At 41.1% G+C, this 21,310-nt stretch overlaps 1 protein-coding gene across 4 annotated transcripts in view; it reads right to left on the bottom strand.

Annotated features, from left to right (window-relative positions):
- DAAM2 (dishevelled associated activator of morphogenesis 2) overlaps positions 1-21,310 on the bottom strand; it is a 202,283-nt gene that overhangs the window by 15,229 nt on the left and 165,744 nt on the right. For all 4 annotated transcript variants that reach the window (XM_032681445.1, XM_032681447.1, XM_032681444.1 and 1 more), the window contains 8 exons: positions 20,531-20,637; positions 11,959-12,043; positions 10,301-10,407; positions 9,492-9,580; positions 8,552-8,720; positions 6,728-6,835; positions 5,268-5,328; positions 1,478-1,609 (listed from right to left, as the gene is read on the bottom strand). In XM_032681445.1, the coding sequence (XP_032537336.1) occupies positions 1,478-1,609; positions 5,268-5,328; positions 6,728-6,835; positions 8,552-8,720; positions 9,492-9,580; positions 10,301-10,407; positions 11,959-12,043; positions 20,531-20,637 (858 nt within the window). The remainder of the gene's footprint in view (positions 1-1,477; positions 1,610-5,267; positions 5,329-6,727; positions 6,836-8,551; positions 8,721-9,491; positions 9,581-10,300; positions 10,408-11,958; positions 12,044-20,530; positions 20,638-21,310) is intronic.

Below are 21,310 nucleotides of genomic sequence, written 5' to 3' on the forward strand. Positions count from 1 at the left end.
GCCAGGGCAGCCCTTGCTGACAGTCAGTAGCTCCCAGTGTTTGCAGCTGCCAGTCACTATTACCAACTTTATCTCCACAGCAAGGAAATGCTTTTGAATCACAGAATGACACTACTGCAGAGATACATGAGTGAGGAATCTTACTGTTCAGATCCTCAGCCTATATTGTCAAAATCTAAGGCCTACTGATCCAATGGCACAGCTTTCATTAATAATGCAGCAGGTCCCTTAATGCTACAAGGACTGACACCAGAGTGGAAACAATTCAATCCAAAAGAAATAACACATTTGCTTTATAGAGCCAAGCACTTCTAACATGCCAGCCAACACGGGCAGATTTGCCATTACATATCGTTTACTTTAGAACTTGCTCTTCTCTAAACATTTTCATATGCCTATGATCTTTTCATATAAATTCTTCCTCATTTAGCTGAAAGACAGAGCGATTAGTGCCAGACTCCAGCCATCAGCAAAGAACAAGCATCTCTTTAGCTGTACAATTCTGGTAATGGAGATGGAGGCAGTAAAAGTACAAAATGATCACAGCACTACCTGAAGAGTAACACACACACACGATGGTGGCTGTGTAAGATGGGTCCAAGAATGTCAGACAAACCATGCGTGTTTGGGATTTCTATCCTTGTACTGAAATGCATCCAATAACAGAGATGCATAAGTGGAAAAGATCAGGTATATCAGCTACAGCACTGAACCAGATACAAAGAAGAAAATTAGGTCTATCCCAGCTGAAACCAGGACACCAAACTACCCAGAGTATCTTACTGTCCTAGTTAGAACAGCTGGGACCAGTTCATCACTGTATGGGTGTAACCCAAAACTGTATTCTATAACCTTCCATGCCATTTCCCAGAAACTGTTGTCAATAGATCATTTACACCCTCTGCCCAGATCAGCCTGACTCCTCAGGCTATAAACTAGGTGTTAAGAGACCTGAGAGATAGGAGGGTGCCCTCTGTCCTCACACTCATTGTGGAACTCCCCACCCTGAGGGAGGTACTGGGCATTCCTGCCTGAACTGGAGGATATATGATCTTGGAGTCTTGGGACTTTTTTAACCACTCGTGGGATCCAGAGGAAGACTGCAGACCACCACTCTCAACCAGACTGCAGACCACCACTCTCAACTGGACTGCAACCACCACTTTTCAACCAGACTGCAAACACCACCCTTGACTGGACTGCAATCATCACTCTTGACCAGACTGCAACAGCACTCTCACCAACAGGTTTTCCCCTCTCCTTTTACTTTGGACTCAGGGGGCCCAACGAACACCACTCTGTTCATGCCCCAGGGTGCTGGGTTATACATCTGGGTTTTGTGGGTTAAAACCAATTGTTTGTCTGTATAATCGTACTTATTGTATTATTTTATTAAATTGTTATTCTCACTTATAATCTCTCTTTTGAGTTGGGTTCATTTCCCCTGCCGGTTTACCTTTAAAACCAGCACACTTACCTTGTCTCTAGCCTCATTGAGAAGGTCTTCTAACTCTGAGAAGCTGAAACTGGCCACAGTGATGAAATCACTCATGACGGGAACAAACCTGTCCCCTGATTCCCGCATGCGTCTCTTCTGATAATCCAGTTCCTGAAAGAGAAACAAGAGATGTAGACAGGCAAGCATTAAAGATTCCTCGCTGACAAGGAAGGGAGCAGGCAAGCCCATCTATTTCACTCACTGCAGAGCATCAGAGCATGTCTGCTCCCACTCCACACACATTCATCCAGAGCTGTAACTCAGAAACCACTTTCTCACTAAGTCAAAGGCTTTGCCTATTACATGTGAGAGGGGCGGTCAAGATGGGAGGAAGGAAGGTCTTAGTTACAGTTCTGTTTATCCTTAAACAACAACCACTCTCAAGAAAGCCATCAACATGTTGAGTTTTTAAAGCAACTTTTTAATTTAAGTATCAAGTACATGAAGTGCTGCATTTTTTTGCCACCCCAAATGACAAATAACAAAAAACTCTGTGTAGCAAGCAAATTTGGAATTTTTAATAGTGAGCTTCCCTCCATCCTCTCTTCCCATGGTGACACAATATGCTGTATACTTGGGGAAATGTGCTCTAGATCTCCCCTTCATTTCTCTGAAAAGCACTAGATAAACAGCAAAAATTGGTTCTCCTACTGAAGGACAAGCAGACAGATGTCATGTGCAACATTTGCTAGCACCCTGCTAACCAATAAACATTAACTTGAACGTCATAAAATTCACAGAGTTATAAACGGAAGCTATTGCAATACAAAGAGTTACAGTAAAAGAAAAAGAAGACATAAAACCATAGGAAACTAAGTTCTATTTGTTTGCTACCTACAGAAAGAAAAAAAAATTGTAAGATTCTTTCTTTCTGGCTCAAGTTTTTTAGTTTTAAGCCAAGATCACCCATAGCTACCTCTTCCCTTACTCTATTCACTGTGCTTAAAGCACGGAGAGAGCTACAGAGCTCCTCAAACCTAAGTTATAGTGAGACTGGCAATCTCCCATGCCTGTGCTTGGCTTTTGTGCTGTTGACAGTCTCATGGGGACAATGAAATCATAATCTGGGCCTCATCTTTATTCTCAGCTGAATAATCACTGGGAATGATAAAGCATTACTTTCTCTGTAGGGAAAGCAGCATGAAACAGCAGGTCAAGTTACGGTCTGACCCTCTGTTCCCTTTGGAAAAAAATATTTTTGTGCTGGCTGCAACTCAGCTTGCATGCATGTTGGGTGCTCTCTGTTACTGGTCGTCAAAATAGTAGTTCACCAAGCCAAATGGGTAGCTTTATAAGCATCTATGCTGAGAAACATCTTCGGATTTGCTCCACGTGGTGCTGCTGAATGCCAAGAATTACTTTGGCCATCGACAATCTAAAATCAGACATGATATATGTTCTGGTCTGATGGGAGTTGGAAAGTGAATGTAACCACTAGAAGAAAAGACCACAAGGCAGAAAAGGGGCAGGAAAAGCAATGAGCATGTGGCCAGAGGAAGTCCACTTTAAAGAAGTGCTACTTCCTGTGCTTTATATTACATCTCTTCTCCACTGGTTTTCCTACCACATCACAAGGGATGGTCCTGGGAGTACTGTGCAGTGCAACACTTTGCAGTAACATAGTTTAGTAACATAGAATAGTTTCTATGTTACAATCACTTTGAATTGGACCTTACAAGTACAAGAATATGCTTCGAAGAACTATGCATATTTTTTTCAGCCACTCTCTACCATTCTAATTTTTAGGCTAATTTTAGCTGAAAGTTGCTCTACCCTCTCCTCCCCCCCTCCTCAGGCAGGTGAGTATAACAGTTCTGTCATTTTACTCCCTGTTGAAAGCTACAACATTTGAGACTGTTACTGGAGAGCAATGTTTTTCAAAGTAAAATTAAGATTAGGAGGTCTGCTCTTCAATTTCAAATGTAGTTCTTCCCTGCAGAATAATTCTCCCAAAATGCACAAAAAACCTAAAATCCACACAATAAACCAGCATGACTATGTAATCAGCCAGAGAGCAATGCCACAGAATAACAGAACTCCTCTGTATCTTCTAAGAAATGGTCTCTACTAATCATAATAGCACAACAACAGAGGCCAGAACTGCCCCTGGTGGGCTGGGCTGCTGGTTCTCTAGAGGGATGAAATGATTCAACCATGGCAGTGGTTTCTCAGGCAGTGGTTATGATCTTCTTGCTGTGTGAGAGAAGGGCTGTGCTGACAGAATTTCCTTCCACTACTTTGCTGTCCTTCTGGGAGTGTCCTACACAAAGGCAACAGCTGCATGAATGTCTCAAAAGTGAATATGTCTTATTTTTACAAAGAAGCTAGCTGCAAGTCTAGGAAGGCGGATTGTAAGTAGTACCTTTAAGAACATCTGACTGGGAAACTATTTTTAACTTTCTATTCTTAAGGGGTCTTGAAGAAACACCAGTCACTGGAGCCAAGGCTGTGGTGAGAACACACTGGAATGGAATCAAGAATCGCACCTTCCCCTCCTCCCCCTTCCACCTGACAGTGATCTTCTATTGTTGCTATAGTGCTGCTTTTTACACACTAGAAAACCACAAATTGAGCAAGCAGACTGGGAGGTGCTGGCAGCCTCAGATGAAAAATACCATGGCAGGGAGAAGGCTGAGGCTGGAAGATGATGATTGTATGGGAAGGAGAGGTTGCCCATGGAACCCACGTATGGCACAGAGAAGAAAAAATGGCTGTAAAGGCAAAAGGACAAATAATCCTTTTGAGAAAGCAAAACAGAATTAGCTACTCGCATTTCAATGGAGTGAACTGTCTGTCCCAGCCAAAAACTGGGCCCCTGTTTATGTCATGAAATCCACGTCAGCCTTGCCTTTACAGGTACCCTTAATTCCAAAACACTGTACCCCATGTATGCAGCAGTATTTCTTTCCACTGCTTCATTCTCCCTTACCCCAACAATCCAGAAATAAGGTTGGGAAAGTTGGGGTTTGTTTTGTTTTGTTTTGTTGGGGGGGTTTGTTTGTTTGTTTTTTGGTGTTTGGGGTGGTTTTTTTTTTATGGGAGGATCTCTGACTAGTTACATGATGAACTGCTGGTAACAACCAGACAGCCTGGAGGCTGCTGACAGGACAAAGATCTCTTCCTCTACACACAGAGGTAAAACAAAGGAAGGAAAATAAACTCATTACTGTCTGTCTCATGGTGAATGAGGAGGACAGGAGGGTTCTGTGTTAGTTCCTTGTAGATAGGTAATCCTTGCACAGAAACCACCCAGTGCAATTTCCAACTGGCTTTCAGTAATAGCAGGAAAAAACCCTGCCATTGTTGCTTTGCTTGCCAACTCAGCTGTTTCACCTTAAACTAATCTCTGTCTTTGCCTTCTCAAGGAGTGCTCAGGATAGAGGTTAGGATTGCATGTAACAGTGCACTACCTGCTTACTACTACTTCAAGGGCCATGTGAAACACTTGCTCATCAGCCATCCATCCCCCAGTAAAGAAAGAGCAAGAATTTTATTTCTTCTTTCAGTCCGTGCCATTTGTCAAACTGTCCTTTTACCTTCCAGGCAGAGATCAAACAAGCTTTTCATCAGGCTTAACTCTGCTAAGATCATCAGCAGTAGCTCCACATGAGAAGCTTTTATTTATTTTTCCTTGGTTAATGCATTCTGGAACGGAATGGGAAGGAATGAAAAAAGAAAACCCACTTTCTCTTATCATAAAATATATAGCGCCCCTGATTCTGAGAGAGATATTTTAAGTATGGCGCTTTGGAAACCTTCAGATACTTACAGCTTCAACAGCTTTCAATCCAGTCTTTATGTTGTTGACTTCCTTCTCCAGCTCTACCAGGCTGCACAGGACACAAACACAGAGCAGATAAAACAAAAAGAGCAGTGTTACACAGGGATACAGGAACTGTGCAGCAGAACAGGCCCATCAAGTCTGGTATCCGGCCTCTGGCACCAGCCACGCCAGATGATTAGAAATGAGGGGAAGAGGGTCTGCTAGTGCTCTGTGCTGCTTTTTGTATGAGATGTAAGATGAGGCAGACCCTGTTTGCCTGTGGTCATACTAAAGACTGGGATTTTCCTGGGTAGAAGAGAGGGGTTGCCCTCAGAATATCCGCCCTATGAGCTGGGCCTGACCCTTCAACAAGGAGCGCACACCACATGGCCAGCTTGCAGCAGTCGGCTGACACCAAGAGTAACCAAGGATCCCAGCTTTAGAACACACATTACTGGAGTCTCAGATTATCACTACATATGATTCTTGAACCATATAACTACTAAATACCATTAGCAGTACATTTACATGTGATTTTTGTCTTACTCACAGTCCAAACATTGTTTTTTCCATCTGCACTTCTACCATATGGTAGTCTGGGCCAGTTTACACTGTAACTGAGAATATAACTGTACTGTTAACATTAATAAATCCTTCCCTAGACACAAGCAATACACTGAATTTCTGCTCATCACATACAAACAGGAGTTTCTTTTGTCTAGGACTTGTAAGCAAATAAAAAGACTTTTATTTCCCGATAACCAGTTAGTACCTATTTGTGAGTCAGCCTGCATCCCTTTCAAGTATTTGGTGAGTCACAGCTTGCATCTCAAAAACACCACTTAAGCTTTAAAAAATACTTTTAAGTGTGAAAATACATTTGTTTTTCACTTATCTTTCATTAGTTGGACTAGTTCCTTATACAAAGAATCATGGCTGGGCAAATAATATGCAAAGGCATTTTTTGAGCAGTGCTTTGGAAAGAAAAAAAATGCTAGTATTTTGGGGGATGGCTTCTGTATTCATTTTTCACAAATTCCTCCAGAAATGGAGAAAAAATCATTGAAATTTTTGCAGAAACTATGATGCTTTCCGCATTTCTGTGCGAGACTGATTTGTGCAACAATTTTCCCGAAAAAGGCTTACTGTAGCCTCTGTGCCTAATTGACTCTGCTTTGGAAACAAACCTGCAATTACTCAGAAAAAATAGCATGACTTAGATGAATAACTATAGAATATGGTAAGTGAATTACAAACAACAGCCAGTCTAGTTACAATGTGTGATTCAGAAACAAAGTAGATATAGGCATATCTGAGTGAAGCTATCAATTTAGTTATCTACAACAAAGACAAATGTAAGGCTGGCCTTGAGTTTAGAAGACAGAAATGAAAAAATTATGATAATTAAGCTAACAGAAATCACTGGGAACTCCAGCTCTGGGAACAAGCAATAGCACTGGACTTACTTGACTTTTGCTGCTTCTGGAAGATGCTGCAATTCGGACTGAATATCTAGGATATCTGGATAATTCTTTTCAAAGATCATAATTAAGTAGTGCAACAGTGTAATATTCCTAAGGAAAAAAAAAAGAAGGAGAAATGAGCAGGATGATGGTCATGAGAAGGAAAGGATGGTGGGAGGATTGTGACAAATCAGTGAAAAAGTAGGAAATGTGCTTGACTGAGCAAAACAAACAATATATTAGCATTTAGGAGGTCTGTTCCTGAAAGAAAAGTACAACAGGCTAAAATAAATTAGTCCTTTATGAATCATCCTTCCTAAACCCTCAAGCAATAGATTGTATCTTCATTTGTTCTGGAAGCACCAGCATGCTTCCATCCAACTGGTAAATGGTGTAACAGAAAAGAAAATGGCATAACACAGTATATTTGTCCCCTATACTTCAGAGAATAAACAAGTAATAGTACTAAAGTGACATTAACTTGTAAGGGAGAAGCAAGCTGTTCTCAGAGGCAATGTGGGAAAAAATTCTAAGAGTTAACTAAGAAGTGGAAAAGGTTAGTGAAGACTGAAGAAGCTGCAAAGAAATCTCCCGCAGTAATGAAACAGCTTAGCTTATGAGTTGTTGTCAGGCTCGCTACCACAAAAGCAGTGGTAGCTCAAATAGGAGCAGATAGAATAGAGATGTATCAGGGATGCAGGAGAAGGTTTAACAAAATTTGTAAAGCAAATGATGAATTTTGCATGTCGAGAGAACTGCCAGCCGTAACAGCTACTTGAGGTGGGCGTTACATGATTAACTGGCAGGGAAGACAGCAGAAATCCACTGCTTCACACAGACTGGAGCCTGGGAGCTGGGAACTGGTGAGAGAACAGAATCTGCACAGGATGTTTAATATAGGGAAAACCCAAGCCAAGCTACAGTAATGCAAAAAAAAAGTTCAACACTAGCTACACAAGTGTTAGCCTTGGAATACAGAAAGGACATTGTAGTAGTCAAAACAGAACTCTGTTAGTTCAAACCCTATTATGTAGGGACAAATTTCACTGTCATTATTTATTCTGTCACAGCCTGAAGTTATTTCACCACAACTATGGTCTCAGCAGGTCTCGTAAGTCAAGGAAGCACCAATGTAAGAGATTCCCAAGGAAAACTGTAGTGCTGCTAGAATCCAAAATTCATATTCTCTCCCCAGTGACAGAATCAGTATGGGGATGTGGGGAAAAATATGGGGTAGCACTAAAAAGACCTGCAGTCTATGTCCATAAACAGTAAGCTCCACCTTCCTAAACCAGTTGCTTTCCTTATCTGTTCTAGATATAACCAGGATTCGCCTCTCTGAGCTATGCCTTGTGGTTCCAGTACTGGTGTAGGTAGAGAGACAGTTTATGACAGTCCTGCATCAGAAACATATGCCATGTTTCACAGGAGACAAAACTGTGTTCAGAGTTTATTGTTTTCTTTTTTGCAAAACCATGGCCACAAAACTTTGGTAAAAAGGGCAAACTCCACAGAAATCTTCCTTCCCCTCAAACTTATTTCAGTCATTTGTGAAATACTGCATTTTGTCATCTTTGCATAGTGTTGCAGGAACACAATCCAACAACAGATGTGCATTATCCAGAGAAATAGCAGAATTTGAGTGCTGTGTTAATAGCCAATCTTAATTGCTGCAGAATCCTTAAGAGAGAAAAGCTATACTTAAGTGCCAAATAAGACAATTTTCAGTTGCCTACAGAGCTAAAATCAAATGAAACTCTATTTTCATTACTATGATAAGAGATGCAGCAGCACAGTAACAGATGCATTTACAGCATTCTACCTTACCTGTCTATGCTGGATTTGGTGTCTGCAATTTTGTTCAGGCTGGAGACTTTGAAGCCATAAGCACTTCCTCTTTGGCCTTTGTTCATGTAATTCCCAAAGGCCAGAACTACCTCCAGGAGTTGCCTCAAACGCTTGCTTCGGATGAGTTCTTTGGATGCCAGAAGAATGGCTTGAAAAGAGAGAGAAAAGCAGAAAATGTTATTTCTCAGTGGCTGTTTTTAACACGCTTGGGCCCATAATTTGAAGTACCCTTAAATGTCCATTTGACTATTGCACAATAAATGCTGCAACACCATCTCTGTGTGTACTGTCCTTCCTGCTCCTCCCCCCCCCCCCAGAATCAGGACAACTGGAAGGAAAATACATCTAGCTTGTAGGAAGCTCCTCTGAACATAGGATCAAGGCTATTCTCTCACACTTCACACTCTAAAAACAGAGCCAGTGAGAACAGGGGGTAAGGCTTGAGTTCATTTGGAAGATTACAATACACTCTTCTCTGCAATAACTATGGATGTGGTACAGAAGCCATACACCACCCCTACTTGTAAGTTAGACATTCCAAGAATATCAGTGTCCTGAGGAATCTATTCTAAGTGCTCTTTGGAGAGGGAAGGTACAAGGACTTGAAGGTGAGAAGGGAAGGCTGACCTGCACAGAAAGGCCATGAAAGATGAAAGTTTTTGGCAGCTCGGCACAGCTTGATAGTACAGTCACATCCGTCAGGTCATATTTACAGAGTAACAATCATGAAACTGACTGTATTAAGTCAATGAGTGCAAGAAGACTGTCAGACAGAATTAATTGCTTAGGATATGACATGTCTTGGGCACTGCCTCTACAAACATGGCACATATATAACAGCATCTCTTTTGAAAACAAGCCTTTCTTGACCTTCCCTGCCCCTCTACCCAACTCATAGCGAAAGCTTTATTAACCATACCTTCCACTTTTGGTTTTGCTTCTGCCAGCCTCTCTGGAAACTTCTTCTTAAAGAATAATGCCTGCAGCCGTTGCTGGTAGTGGTCAATCCTGCATGAAGGGTAGAGGAAAGCCAACACTGAACTGAAACTCTTAAAGCCCAGGGCCAGTATGCCGCCCACATAATCTAATGGTTGGATGTTCAGTCCCATGAGGCCCAGGCATGGGATTACAGGTATAGTTCAAACATATATATGTAACTGCATAATCAACCTTGTTATGAAAATGGAGGACCTCAAGTCATGTTTTGATCTCAGCTGAAAAGGAGCTGGAAGAATACCCATTACTCTCAAAATATGAGTCATGGGAGATGCCAGCTGCACCTCAATTAGCAGAACAAGATGTTAATCCTGATCAGGGGTGTAGTAAAGCTGGAACAAAAGAGGGTCAGAGGATGAGGAAATGGGATAGCTGATTGGAAAAAGGGATCTATATGAAAACCTGACCCCTGGCCACACTACATGTATGTATCCATACTTGGATATGAATTCCTTTTTGTGAACAAGTTTAGGCAGAGGAGGCAGATTTCTGCCTGCCATCAGAGGACTGGACCTTATGCACAGAGACTGCTTATGCTTATCGTCAATAAAAAGTTTGTGTCATGAATAGAAATACTTGTAACGTTTGTGGGCTTTTGGCAAAAGCAGGGTGTAATGCTGGCCCAAAATCTCTTGCACATTCCCCCCAGTGCCGGATGATCCATTTTCAATAACAGTTACGGCTGCTTCCAAGAAGTCCTGTGTGCACTTCCCCATAATGTATCAAACAGACCTGCTCATCTCAAAGAGGAAACGATCCGCACGGGCCATGCGCTCAATTTCATGTTTATGCTCCTCCAACAGGTCAGTATCGCTCTTTTCAGGAACGAACTTCAGTAGCTACAGTGAGAGACACAAATCAAACACTGAGATATAAGATCCAAGGAAAATGAGAAGGGAACAGAGAGGCACAAACAAACCCTGATAGAGAGAAGGCCCTCAGATTTCTCTGCTGCCATGGGGAAGAATTACATTGACTCAGCCGTGTGACCATAACTTCAAAAAAGTGCAGCTGTGTCTACAAAACTGACCTTTTCTAAACCTTTGCTTGCTGTTCTGTCTTTATCCTTCACTGACCCCATTAAGATTAATTTTTAATTCTACAGGGAATTTCCCAATTCAAAATCCTAAAGGCCAAGCGCTGCTGCAACTTACCCAAGGGGAAGTACAGAAAGAACTTGATTCCCACAGCATTACTTGGAGTTTAGATTGGTGCAAACAAGAGCAGGATGTGTCCCACACACTGTGAAGTACCCATCATGCCTATCATAGAGTACACACAAAGCCTCATCTATCTCTCTCCTGGGTATGCCCTACACTGCTGAAACAATAAACAATAACCGAGCAACTGGATTTGCCTCTGACACTGGCTGCTATTCATATGCTGACCTTAAAAGCCCATACTTTGACAGATTTTTGACATATCTCATTGTAGCTGTGCTTTAGTATGGTCATAAATACTGTCATGCACACAGCCTCACTGCACGCCCACAAAAACTGCTCACAAGGCGTATCAAGCACTTTGCTTTTTACCACTTCTCAATATTTTACTCCACTCTACAAAAACATGATATTCCAAGGTGTGGAGCATTAGGATCTTGCAGTTAGTTCTGGAGCAGCTGTGAGCATTCAGATAACATGACAAGTAGGCTATAAATTTCCAGAATGGAAAAGCCTTTTGTACGTGATTAAATACTGTGTCTGCAAAGAAAGAAGGAATAATATTTGTTAGACAGTTCATAATTACAACATTTTGCACACTCCTAAGGAACTTCATCATCTTTGCATCTTTGGTCAAAGTATCATCTGTCACCATCTGCAAATGGGGCAATTAGGGCAATGGGGGTAAATAGGGCAGTGGTGGTTTAATTGTGGGGGGTTTTTTCTTCACAAGTTACATGGTCAACCAGGTGCCAGGGTTGTAAGTCCCTGACTCCCTTTCTAACCATTCCAGTTCAAACGCAAGATCCTTTCTAGTCCTGATTCTAACCATTGACCTACATGGCCTGGTTCCTGGCATTTCCCAACAGAAAAGCTTCAGGCAAAGAAGGGAGATGAAGAACAGAGAAAAGAAGAAGAAGAACAAAAAATGGGAAAAATTATGGAAAAAGAGAGACCATGAAAATAAACCTCATACCAACTGTAATCATGCATATTTTGCATCAAGAAGAGAAAACTCATGAAATCAACCTGATACAAATACAGTTACAGGACAGAGGTATACCCCAACAACACTGGGAAAAATACTTTTCTCATGGTCCCATGTGCAGCTCCACTGACATGGCAGGGCCAAGTTCAGATCTGCAGACAGCACAACTAGTATATATATCCACTTGAAAAAAGACAATGAAGGACTTAAAATAAGTTATATCTGACTGCAATCTTTCTCACCTGCTCAAGCATATCTTTTGCTAGGTCTTCTTGTTCATCCATTTTCAATATTGCTTGTCTGATTTCTTCATTAGACAGCTTCAGCCTTTCAAAAGTATCAACATTGTACCATTAGTTCAAAGCTTAAGCGACTCTGACAATTCAGAAAGCAGGAATCCTGAAACACTGGCATGTGAATCCTGAAACAGGCATGAAACAACCCTGGCAAGCTCTACTGTGAAGTTGCTACTCTAGAGTATTCAGTAAGATGAACAAATCAGTCCTAAAGACAGAGATTTTATAGATCACATGTTTTTATCCTCTTCAGCTAATCAAACACATCAAAAAATCAGATGGTGATTAAGAACAATCAGTTCCTCATAGATTTAAAGTGCTTCCAGCTTCCCCCATACCAGATACCTCCGTCATCAAGTTCTTTTGCTATAGTAAAACACAAATCCATGTGATTTATGACCGTGATCCCATGTAACAACCTAACCTGTGAATATTAAAGCATCTCGCAGAGTAACAAATAATGGGGTTGAACATTCCCTTACTGAGAACAGGGTTTCTTGTAAGAAGACTGGTTGTGCTAAGTTGACTCTTTCAGCAGCGACAGCTGACAAAGGGATAGACAGCATCTACATATCCATGTTTTATAACCAATATGAAACAAGTTCTGAAAACAAGGGCTTATTAATGTTATCTAAGGTACTAAAATTACACTCTCCTTACCACCTACTCCTGTCCACCTGTGTGCAACGAGTAGGGGACATCAGCTACAATTAAACACAGAATCAATTAAAAAAAAGTCTTGAGGTCTCCACTCAAAATCCAGGGTAGACTAGGAGGAGCCAAAATTTGTGATCACTGAGATGTTACTTGATGGATAAATGAAATTAACTTGGTGGTTCTCAGAGCAGATGTCAACAAAGAAATGCAGACTTTCACCAGTCATTTCAGGACAGTAGAGGAGTTCCAAATGAACCATAAAGGAATGGCTGTCCACAAGAAAATCTCAATTTTGGGACTGAAACAGGACAGTGTGAAAATAAATATCTGAGGACCGAAGTCTACAGTCTCCATGGACCTTTTAAAATCAACATAATTAATTAACAGCAGAAAGAGGAAATGTAAATATAAATAAGAGACAGGCTGATGCATGAGGCAAAATATTTTTGTCTTCAGTGCTAAGAAATTCCTTGTTGAAATTTCACATTGCCATTGACATTTGGATAGAATCATATTTTTGGAACTAGGTAAAAGCAAAAGAAAAAGCTTTATTTTTATAACAGGAAATATTACTAAATCTAAGAAACTTAAAACATTTTAATATTGCCCAATATAACCAACAGCTGGAAACTAAAATATGAATCAACAGACATTTGAAAGCTTTTACATATTACATCTCTAAATTAATTGCTCTTATTCTTTTCTTAGATGGTCATCGTGTCTTCTTTTGTCAAAGAGGGCAAACTGATACCAGCTAAGCAAGATTATGTACCGAATTTCCGGAAAAGCTACATAATTGGGTTATGCTTGGATGAGATATAAGCATTAAAAGTTTTACAGTGAAAAGGCTGGAAACTTTTTACTTCAGGTCATCAGTTTGACTGCAGATCAAAGCAATAAACTTCAGTACATGGACTTCTGCATAAAGTTCTACAGCCTCAATCAGAAAATGGGTTACTTTTGGCTTAATAATGAATTACAAAGTCCATGGCTGTGTGACCCTGAACTGATTAAACACTGTGACCAGATGAGGGCTGAAATTGGTGGCTGTGGGTCTGGTTCCTAGCAGACACATATTACACATGCCAAACAATTTGGTGCCTGCATTTTTTAAAGTGTTACATTTTGTGAGTTATTTTTCCTTTAGAGAGCACCTTTGCATTTTTCAGAATCTGGAGTCTGAAGATTAGTGTGTCTCATAACACAAGCACACAGTCTGTGAGAGGGAATGCAATAAACCAGCCTAATAACGGCAGCATGAAGGGGGGTTTTGTTGCTACTTTCATTGAGGTTAAAAAGAATGAGGGTGAGTTTCATGTTTTTTCCATGCAATTTTGAGCAATTACTGCACTGACCACCCACTACACAGTGCAAGTACCTCTGTGTGTGTTTGGGGATGCAGTAAACAGGACCAAACAAGCAGATTTGAGGTACATCAACACAATGATGTTGTGCCTATTATTGCTGATCTTGCTGTTCAGTTCAGGAGCCCGAGGACTTCAGACTCCAAGCTCATCTGTTTGCTGCCATTCATCAGCACTAAATACACTTCAAAACATCTTCTGTTCAAAAATAATTGAGAGCCCCAAGGACAGACAGTTATACAAACACACTGATTTCTTGGATGATTCTGTGCCCTCTGCCATCAGCAGAAGAACATCTGGCTTGAACGGTTTAGCCTGCAGTAGAGAGAAGAAGAAAGCCTGCCAGTCCCCTGCCAAGAAGCAATTTAACTCAGTCACTTACAGGACTGTAACAGGGTCACGGTGCCTGCAGGTGTGCATTCTAGATTATTACCAATCTAATTACAAGTATGGAAGAATTTACAGCAGAACAATCTTACTTTTCTAAAATGGATTTGTTCTTCTTCTGGGACAGGATGCATTTCAAGAGCATCAATGGCACAAAACATAGATCTCTCCACTTAAAAACTGGTTGAATAACTGGCCAAAGAATTGTTAATCAAGTGATTCTTGCATTTTCAAAACTCATGCCCAGCCATGTAGCAGATCTTAAAGATGGCCAGCACTAACGTGAAACAGATGTGCTGCTTTTAAACAGAAACAGGTGAACTGATTAAAGAAGAACCTAAAGCAGATGCGTAAAATCTTTCCATTTAAAACTGAATAGAGGCATCCCTCAGAGCCTAAAACTCATATGAGACAGACAGCAAATTAAAATGGGATTATGGCCCAAAAATTTACACTACAGAAATTACATTTTGATATCTCTCGGAAAGTCTGCAATGACTTTCTTATAAGCTTTGCAGATCCAGGCACTCTTCCTCCAGTTCCTGGAGGTAACTCAATTTAGAACAGTGTACAATTCAAGCTATATTTCCTCTGCCTTACACTTCTGTAAATCATGTATCCTGGGATCATGATTCAGGAAGTAAATGTGACCAGAACAAAACACAGTGCCCCTTTCCTCAGCTGCAGTACATTCATTCATAGCACAGACACTGGCTGTTTTTTCCAACAGCAGCCTGACACTGGTCAGATGACAAAAGGAAAGGACCTTCATGGAGAATACTCCCTCCTTCTTCCCTCACCCATACATCTGGTGGCAGCATATGGAACTCCAACTGCTTGAGTCATCTTCAAGCAATGTTAAAGCTCAACAACTACCAAATAACTTCTGATATGGTACTTAGCCTGCCTCCCTCTATCCCCTCTGGCTTCATAAATACTCTCTATTGACTCTGCAGAGTAATTCATCACCAATCTCCCCAGGACACCTCGACTGATTTAACACCAGCTTCACTTGCAGACATCAAGTGGTTTATTGTTTCGTCCTCTTGGAGAACACTGGCAGCCTGACTCAGAACATGCCTGGGAGACATGTTGCAGTTTTACATCAACTTCCCTTACAGACATCTAGTTCTCACTCATTTTTCCTCCTTAAATATACCCATTGATTTAACTTACAGTAACCTCCCCCCTTCATTTCTCCCTCACATGAATCAAAGCAGAATACTTGTCACTCATTAACCATCTCCTCCTCTGAGGAAAAAGTGAGTTACTTCATAGACTTGTTCCTTGGATCTTGCTTAGTTTTTGAGAAAGAAGAATGTCTGCTCACTAACAGAGAACCTGCAGTTTTGTTGAACCTATGTTAAGCTCCCATACCACAGGGATCACAGTCCCACTCTTACCTTGGAGAAGGGGACAGATTATCATGTATCAAGGCCATTTTATAGCTCTTACTGAACTACAGTGCTTCCAAAAGATGCCCAAAATAGTAGCTGTGACAGTGAGAGGCACTGATTGATACTTAGCTACATCCTAAGGCCAGTTTGTATAGCTCACACAAATCTTTTTTGCTGATTGCAGAATTCTCCATCTCCACAAGTCATTTCACACAGGCTACTAGTTAATTAATTTCCAAACCTTGTGACTGAGACATAAGCTTTCTCTAACTCTCAAGCTCTCCTAAGGCTCGGTACAACTGCCAAGCTACAGGCTGTTCAATATCTGTGTTTTGGGAATATTCATTGTCACTATCCCATGAAGGCCTCCTCTCAGAAGCAGCATTCAGGAGTCAGACTGGTCTAACTGCAGACTCAGTCAGAAGACAGAAAGATGCAGCCACTCTTTCCACATCCTCAGCTTGTCAATGAAGGCAATAGCGCTTTAACTTTTGCGGTACAACAGATGGGACATTTTACCAGGTACATCTTACACCATTATATCAACATGTTGGGAAAAAAATCCATCAGTGCCTTTTCAGCACTTCACTGTGAAAGTATTCTGGCAAGTGCATAAAGAAACAGGCTTTTCTTTTCTTGTCCTCCTTCAGCAAAAGCTCATGAGTGACCAAGCCACTTCTTATCCAAATACTCTCAATTTCCTTCCAAGAAGGATCTGGGGATGACCATCTTTCTGAACCAAAAGGAGCAAAGCAGGGCCAAACTTGGGAGTCCCCAAATTACAGTGAGATACTGATAAGGGAGTGGTTCATCTTTTATCACAACCCTACGTCCTGGTTCCTAGTTGTGACCTAAGAAAAGATGGTATTGACTAACATGCTCAGTTTGCCTTTGAGTATCATACTCAGGATAGCAGGTAAAGTCATTTATTGCAGACCTTCACTTAAAAGCAGGAAATCTCCTCAGGAACCCAGGAGGGTTTGTTGCCTAGTGTTTTTCAAGACAGCACAGTGAGGAACTGAATTGCTGAGTCTGATTAGCTGTTTCTGTATCAAGACATGATCTGTATCCCAGAATATCATACTACTTCGAATCTACTTTGAAATAAGGGTGAACACTGTACTGTTAACATGGCAGAAAGGCACACAGGGACTGGGGGCAGTGCAGAGGCTGACATTCGCTGAATAACTTGTCCTCTTAGTGTCTGAACTGAAAGGGTTTGAAAGCATGGAGAAGCTACAGTGATGTGAGAAAAATACTTGATCTCTCTAACATTCTCTTTGAAAATTCTGCCCAAGACCCTTTTCTTCTCCCTTATTGATGTTTGAATTGAAAATCAAGAAGGCCACAAATATTTGGTAAAGCTGTCTGCCAGTATCTCTATCTACTGTCATATTCATGTTTAAAATTACCATTGTGTAGTCAGATTCTGCCTTCTGCTACCATTGGTTTTATGACATTTTGCTAGCACTCCTACTGTTTCCAGTAACCTTTCTCTTTAGAAGGTTACTGCTGACTCACCGGGCCACAGGAATAACAAACACATCTCAGAAGAACACTGATATAATTTTTTTTCTGGAATTCATGCAAAATAACTTGCGAAAAAAAAGTTCCATAAGTATATGTTCAATTTTCTTCCATACAAGATGCCTTATAGAACTGAATCTCTCCAGAGCGTTTCACAGAGCAAGACAGTAAGCAATAAATATTTTGGGCATGTTCTGCAAGAACATTTAAAGATATGGTACTTTACACTCTACTTTTACAGTAGAGCAGTGAAAATATTATCCATTACTTAAGTAATGGAGGCAGGGAGAAGCCACACCAGTGAGAGGTCAGAGAAATTTCCAGCTGCTAGGTGAAAGCAGGGAAACATGTGGATATGGGATGACTCTTTCAGACCATACAAGTCTGACAGTAAATCTCCAGCCTGGTGAAAACTGAAGACATCAGGAAGTTCATGAGAGAGAGCAGATTTCCAGAGTGACAGAAGCAACTGTATGTTTGAAACACCATTAAGAAAGCTAAATTTGAGGTTGGTGGGTGCCTGAACTCACCACAAATAGATGGTTCCATGTCTTGTTTGAACTATGGCCTACTGGAAATACTGTGGAATAAACTCATCCTGTGTGTATTCAAACCTTTAAAGTGGGCCTATGGAACAGAGCTTTGTTTTAGATCCATCAGGCTCTGTTAAACAAGGACAATTTAATTCTTCCTCTGCAGGAACACTGAAAGATCTACTACTATCAAGTAGTTGAAATAGAGATTTTTTTATGGAAATAGAGATGGGAAGGGGGAGGAAGGCTTACGAATCTGTTAACTGTCAGCAAAAATAAACTAGCAATTCAATTTTCATCTCTTTTCAGCCTATCATGCTGCAGTCTCTCTGCAAAAGAAACCAAGAGACATCTATTTCTCATTCTTGCTAGATTTTGGCTTGTTGGACCATATGAAACATGAGCTCTGCCTGACCCCTTCTAACACAGTGTTAGTAAAACAAAAACATTTGAGTAGGGGAGGGAAAGAAAACCCAACCCATGCAGCTATTTTACTTTAAAGGACACGACAGTTTAGTGTAAACAAAGGGGGAATAAACTACAGGGATATATGCACAGTAATAGTCAATTGGAAACAGCTGTTGGCAGATAGCGTGGCAACCTGAAAGCTCAGGGTTGCACAAACTCTCTTTTTTTGTCACCAGTTTAAAATCCCCTGCCATTGTACATGTGTGCACATCCACATGCACATGTGTGTGAGGTGTGCTGCAGGACCAGCAAGGGCATGGCAGCAGACAGGAATGGTTTGGCTGGGAGTGTCTCTCCTTTAGGGTTTAACCTAAAGGAGGAAGAAGTGGGTAATGAAAAAAAACTGCAAAGGGGTCATAAAACCCTTTCAATTATTGTCTGCAGCAAATCCTCCCAGTTGCTGTCTTTAATAATAGAACCATATAAGCACAAAGCAAAAAAGGCATGAATGTAGAGGCATTATTTTAGTTCTCAAAGATTTTTGCTTTTCTGGTTGCATTTAAAAGGGAAATTTGTGGAGGAATACCAATCCTGGGCCAAGCTGTAAGATATTTCTGATATTCTAGGTGTAACACTATCTGTCAAAAACTTTAAATGATCTAAGCCAGTGATAGCTCTGGAAACTGGTGTTTCCAATAGCACAGCACAGGAGAGTTAACAGGGCACAACACAAACTGGCAGGCTCCTTAAGGACAGCTCAGTCTCCAAATCTCTATCATCCATGTTAGGCCTGCTAACAATAAGGGCAAGATGTTTCCCAGTGGAGAAGTTGACAGTGACAAAAAACAGTTTTTCACCTCTGGTTTGAGTCCAGAGGAGCAGTTTGAGGTGGACTGGCTTCATGTCCCACCTGGAGTGAACAAATGCTGTGTATCTTGAAGTGCAAGGGTCATGCTTCAGTGACTGCTGCTGGAGATACAGAGACTATCCTTTCTCTCTCACTGTATAGAGAGGATTCTCCTCTGGTAAGAATTGCCCAGACTTGCATGGCAGAAAGAGGTGAATGTTGAAAAACACATATTGCTGCCATCCACACAGCTTTTGTTTTGGAGATAGAAGATTTTTGTAATAAATATCTCGTGCCATACCAAGTCATGGACCAACTTCCTGGATTATCCTCAGCCCAGCAAACTGCACACATTATGTTACCACTTGTAGGAAATGTTCCACCTGCTTACATGAGTTAACCTGAACCCCAGACACAATTTAGTAGGTCCATCGAACAGTATGAAAATCCTGTTACCCCAGTGCCTCCCCATTCCTCTGCCCTCAGTCAGCTGCCAATACCAGCAAAGATATGTATTGGCAACTGCTGCAGAGAGAGAAATGTAAGCCTTCCCTCACTGAAGGTTTGGATGGTGGGGGTCCTACTGACATGCAGGCTAATGCCACATAAGTAGCATAATGAGAGCCTCCATGGGTTTCACTAAGCAATGGAAAGAACTCATTTCAGCCCCAGTGGTTTGGCTGCGACTTTGCTTTTAACTGTTAGCTTGCTGGAGCAGAAAAGCATCACATCCATATGAATGCTTATTTTCGACTGATCATTGAAACAGTTTTTCTGCTCAGTTGGTATGTTGCTATGTTGGTAGAAAGACATGAAAAAATATAAAGGGCCCTGATGTCACTGCATTTGAACGCATTAGTCATTACAGGAATATGCAAAGGGAATGCTGGCTTCCAACACCTAATTTACAAACAGAAGACCTAATTCTTGGATATGTCTGTCTATGTTTACATTGTGTCTCACCACAAGTCAAAATTGACAAAAATAAACATCATTCTCAGCTCTTCTGTATTCCAGGGAGATGCTCAGAGCAACGTTTAGAAAGAAACACGCAAAACAGAGACAAGTGACAGACAGAGAACATGGGGGCACATCACCTAGAGCAAAGTGTCAAAGACCTGCTTTCATCTACCAGTGAGTTTTCTGATGATGAGTCTTCAGGTACATGCTGGTGTTCAGCTGTTTGATGCACAAAATGTGTCTGCACTCATATTTTTATTGAGATAACATGTTGGACAGATGTGCTTTTATGAAACCATAAGAGAGGTTTATCTGAGGCTCTGCAGGTATTAGCAGGTCTAGTTGGGAAAAGAAACATGTCCATTCATTTAATTCCCTCTCCTCTTACCCCTGCATTGACCATAGCATACCCTGTGAGCTAAAGGTTAGCACACTTACTTGGAAAGAAGAATGACACAATTCTGGGCCCTCCGGCCATCGATCACAGAAAGCTCTTTCACCTTTCGCGTGGAGAGGTAAAGGTCTTCTGTTGAGCCCATCTCTTTCTGCATGTATTTCAAAAGGAGGGAGAACAATCAGTATTATGTTTCTCACCCAAGACTGATAGCTTTAGCTGAGTGTAACGAACAAACCCATCCCAACCTAGAAAAATCCACCCACATGGTAAGAAAAGGAGACAAGAAGGGTAGAAAGCATGTAGGTAGATCCTGTATTACTAGACAAACAGAAGTAATTCGTTAACACCTATGAGATCATCTTTCATCTCAAATACTGGACCTGATTCTGACCTATTGGACTCACTCTACCAATAGTTATGTTATTATGCTAATGTGAAAAACTGGCATGACAGGAAAATCAGGCACATTATGATAAAGCCCACTGGTGTCACAGCACATTCTTCAGTGGATGCGCCTCCTGCAGGGGTTACACAACATTCTTGTAAGGCTGCAGCACAATCAGTAAAAATCCTTCTGTCATCTCTTAAGGCTGCCATTGGACCTGACCAATCCATATCATATGAGAGATGAAAACAGTAGGGCACAATGACATTTATCTTACTAAATGGTCAAAATCTACATCTGAACTATCTTCTCTTTTAAAAACTAACATATTTATTAATACAGAAACATTTTCCAAAGTTCTGTGTATATCCCCATTGCTGTATTCATCCCCTGAAAAAAACCCCTAGAAAATCCTGTCCAGAATGTTTGTCACAGC

This window comes from Chiroxiphia lanceolata, chromosome 3, assembly GCF_009829145.1.
Source record: "Chiroxiphia lanceolata isolate bChiLan1 chromosome 3, bChiLan1.pri, whole genome shotgun sequence".
NCBI classification, from domain to species: Eukaryota; Metazoa; Chordata; class Aves; order Passeriformes; family Pipridae; genus Chiroxiphia; species Chiroxiphia lanceolata.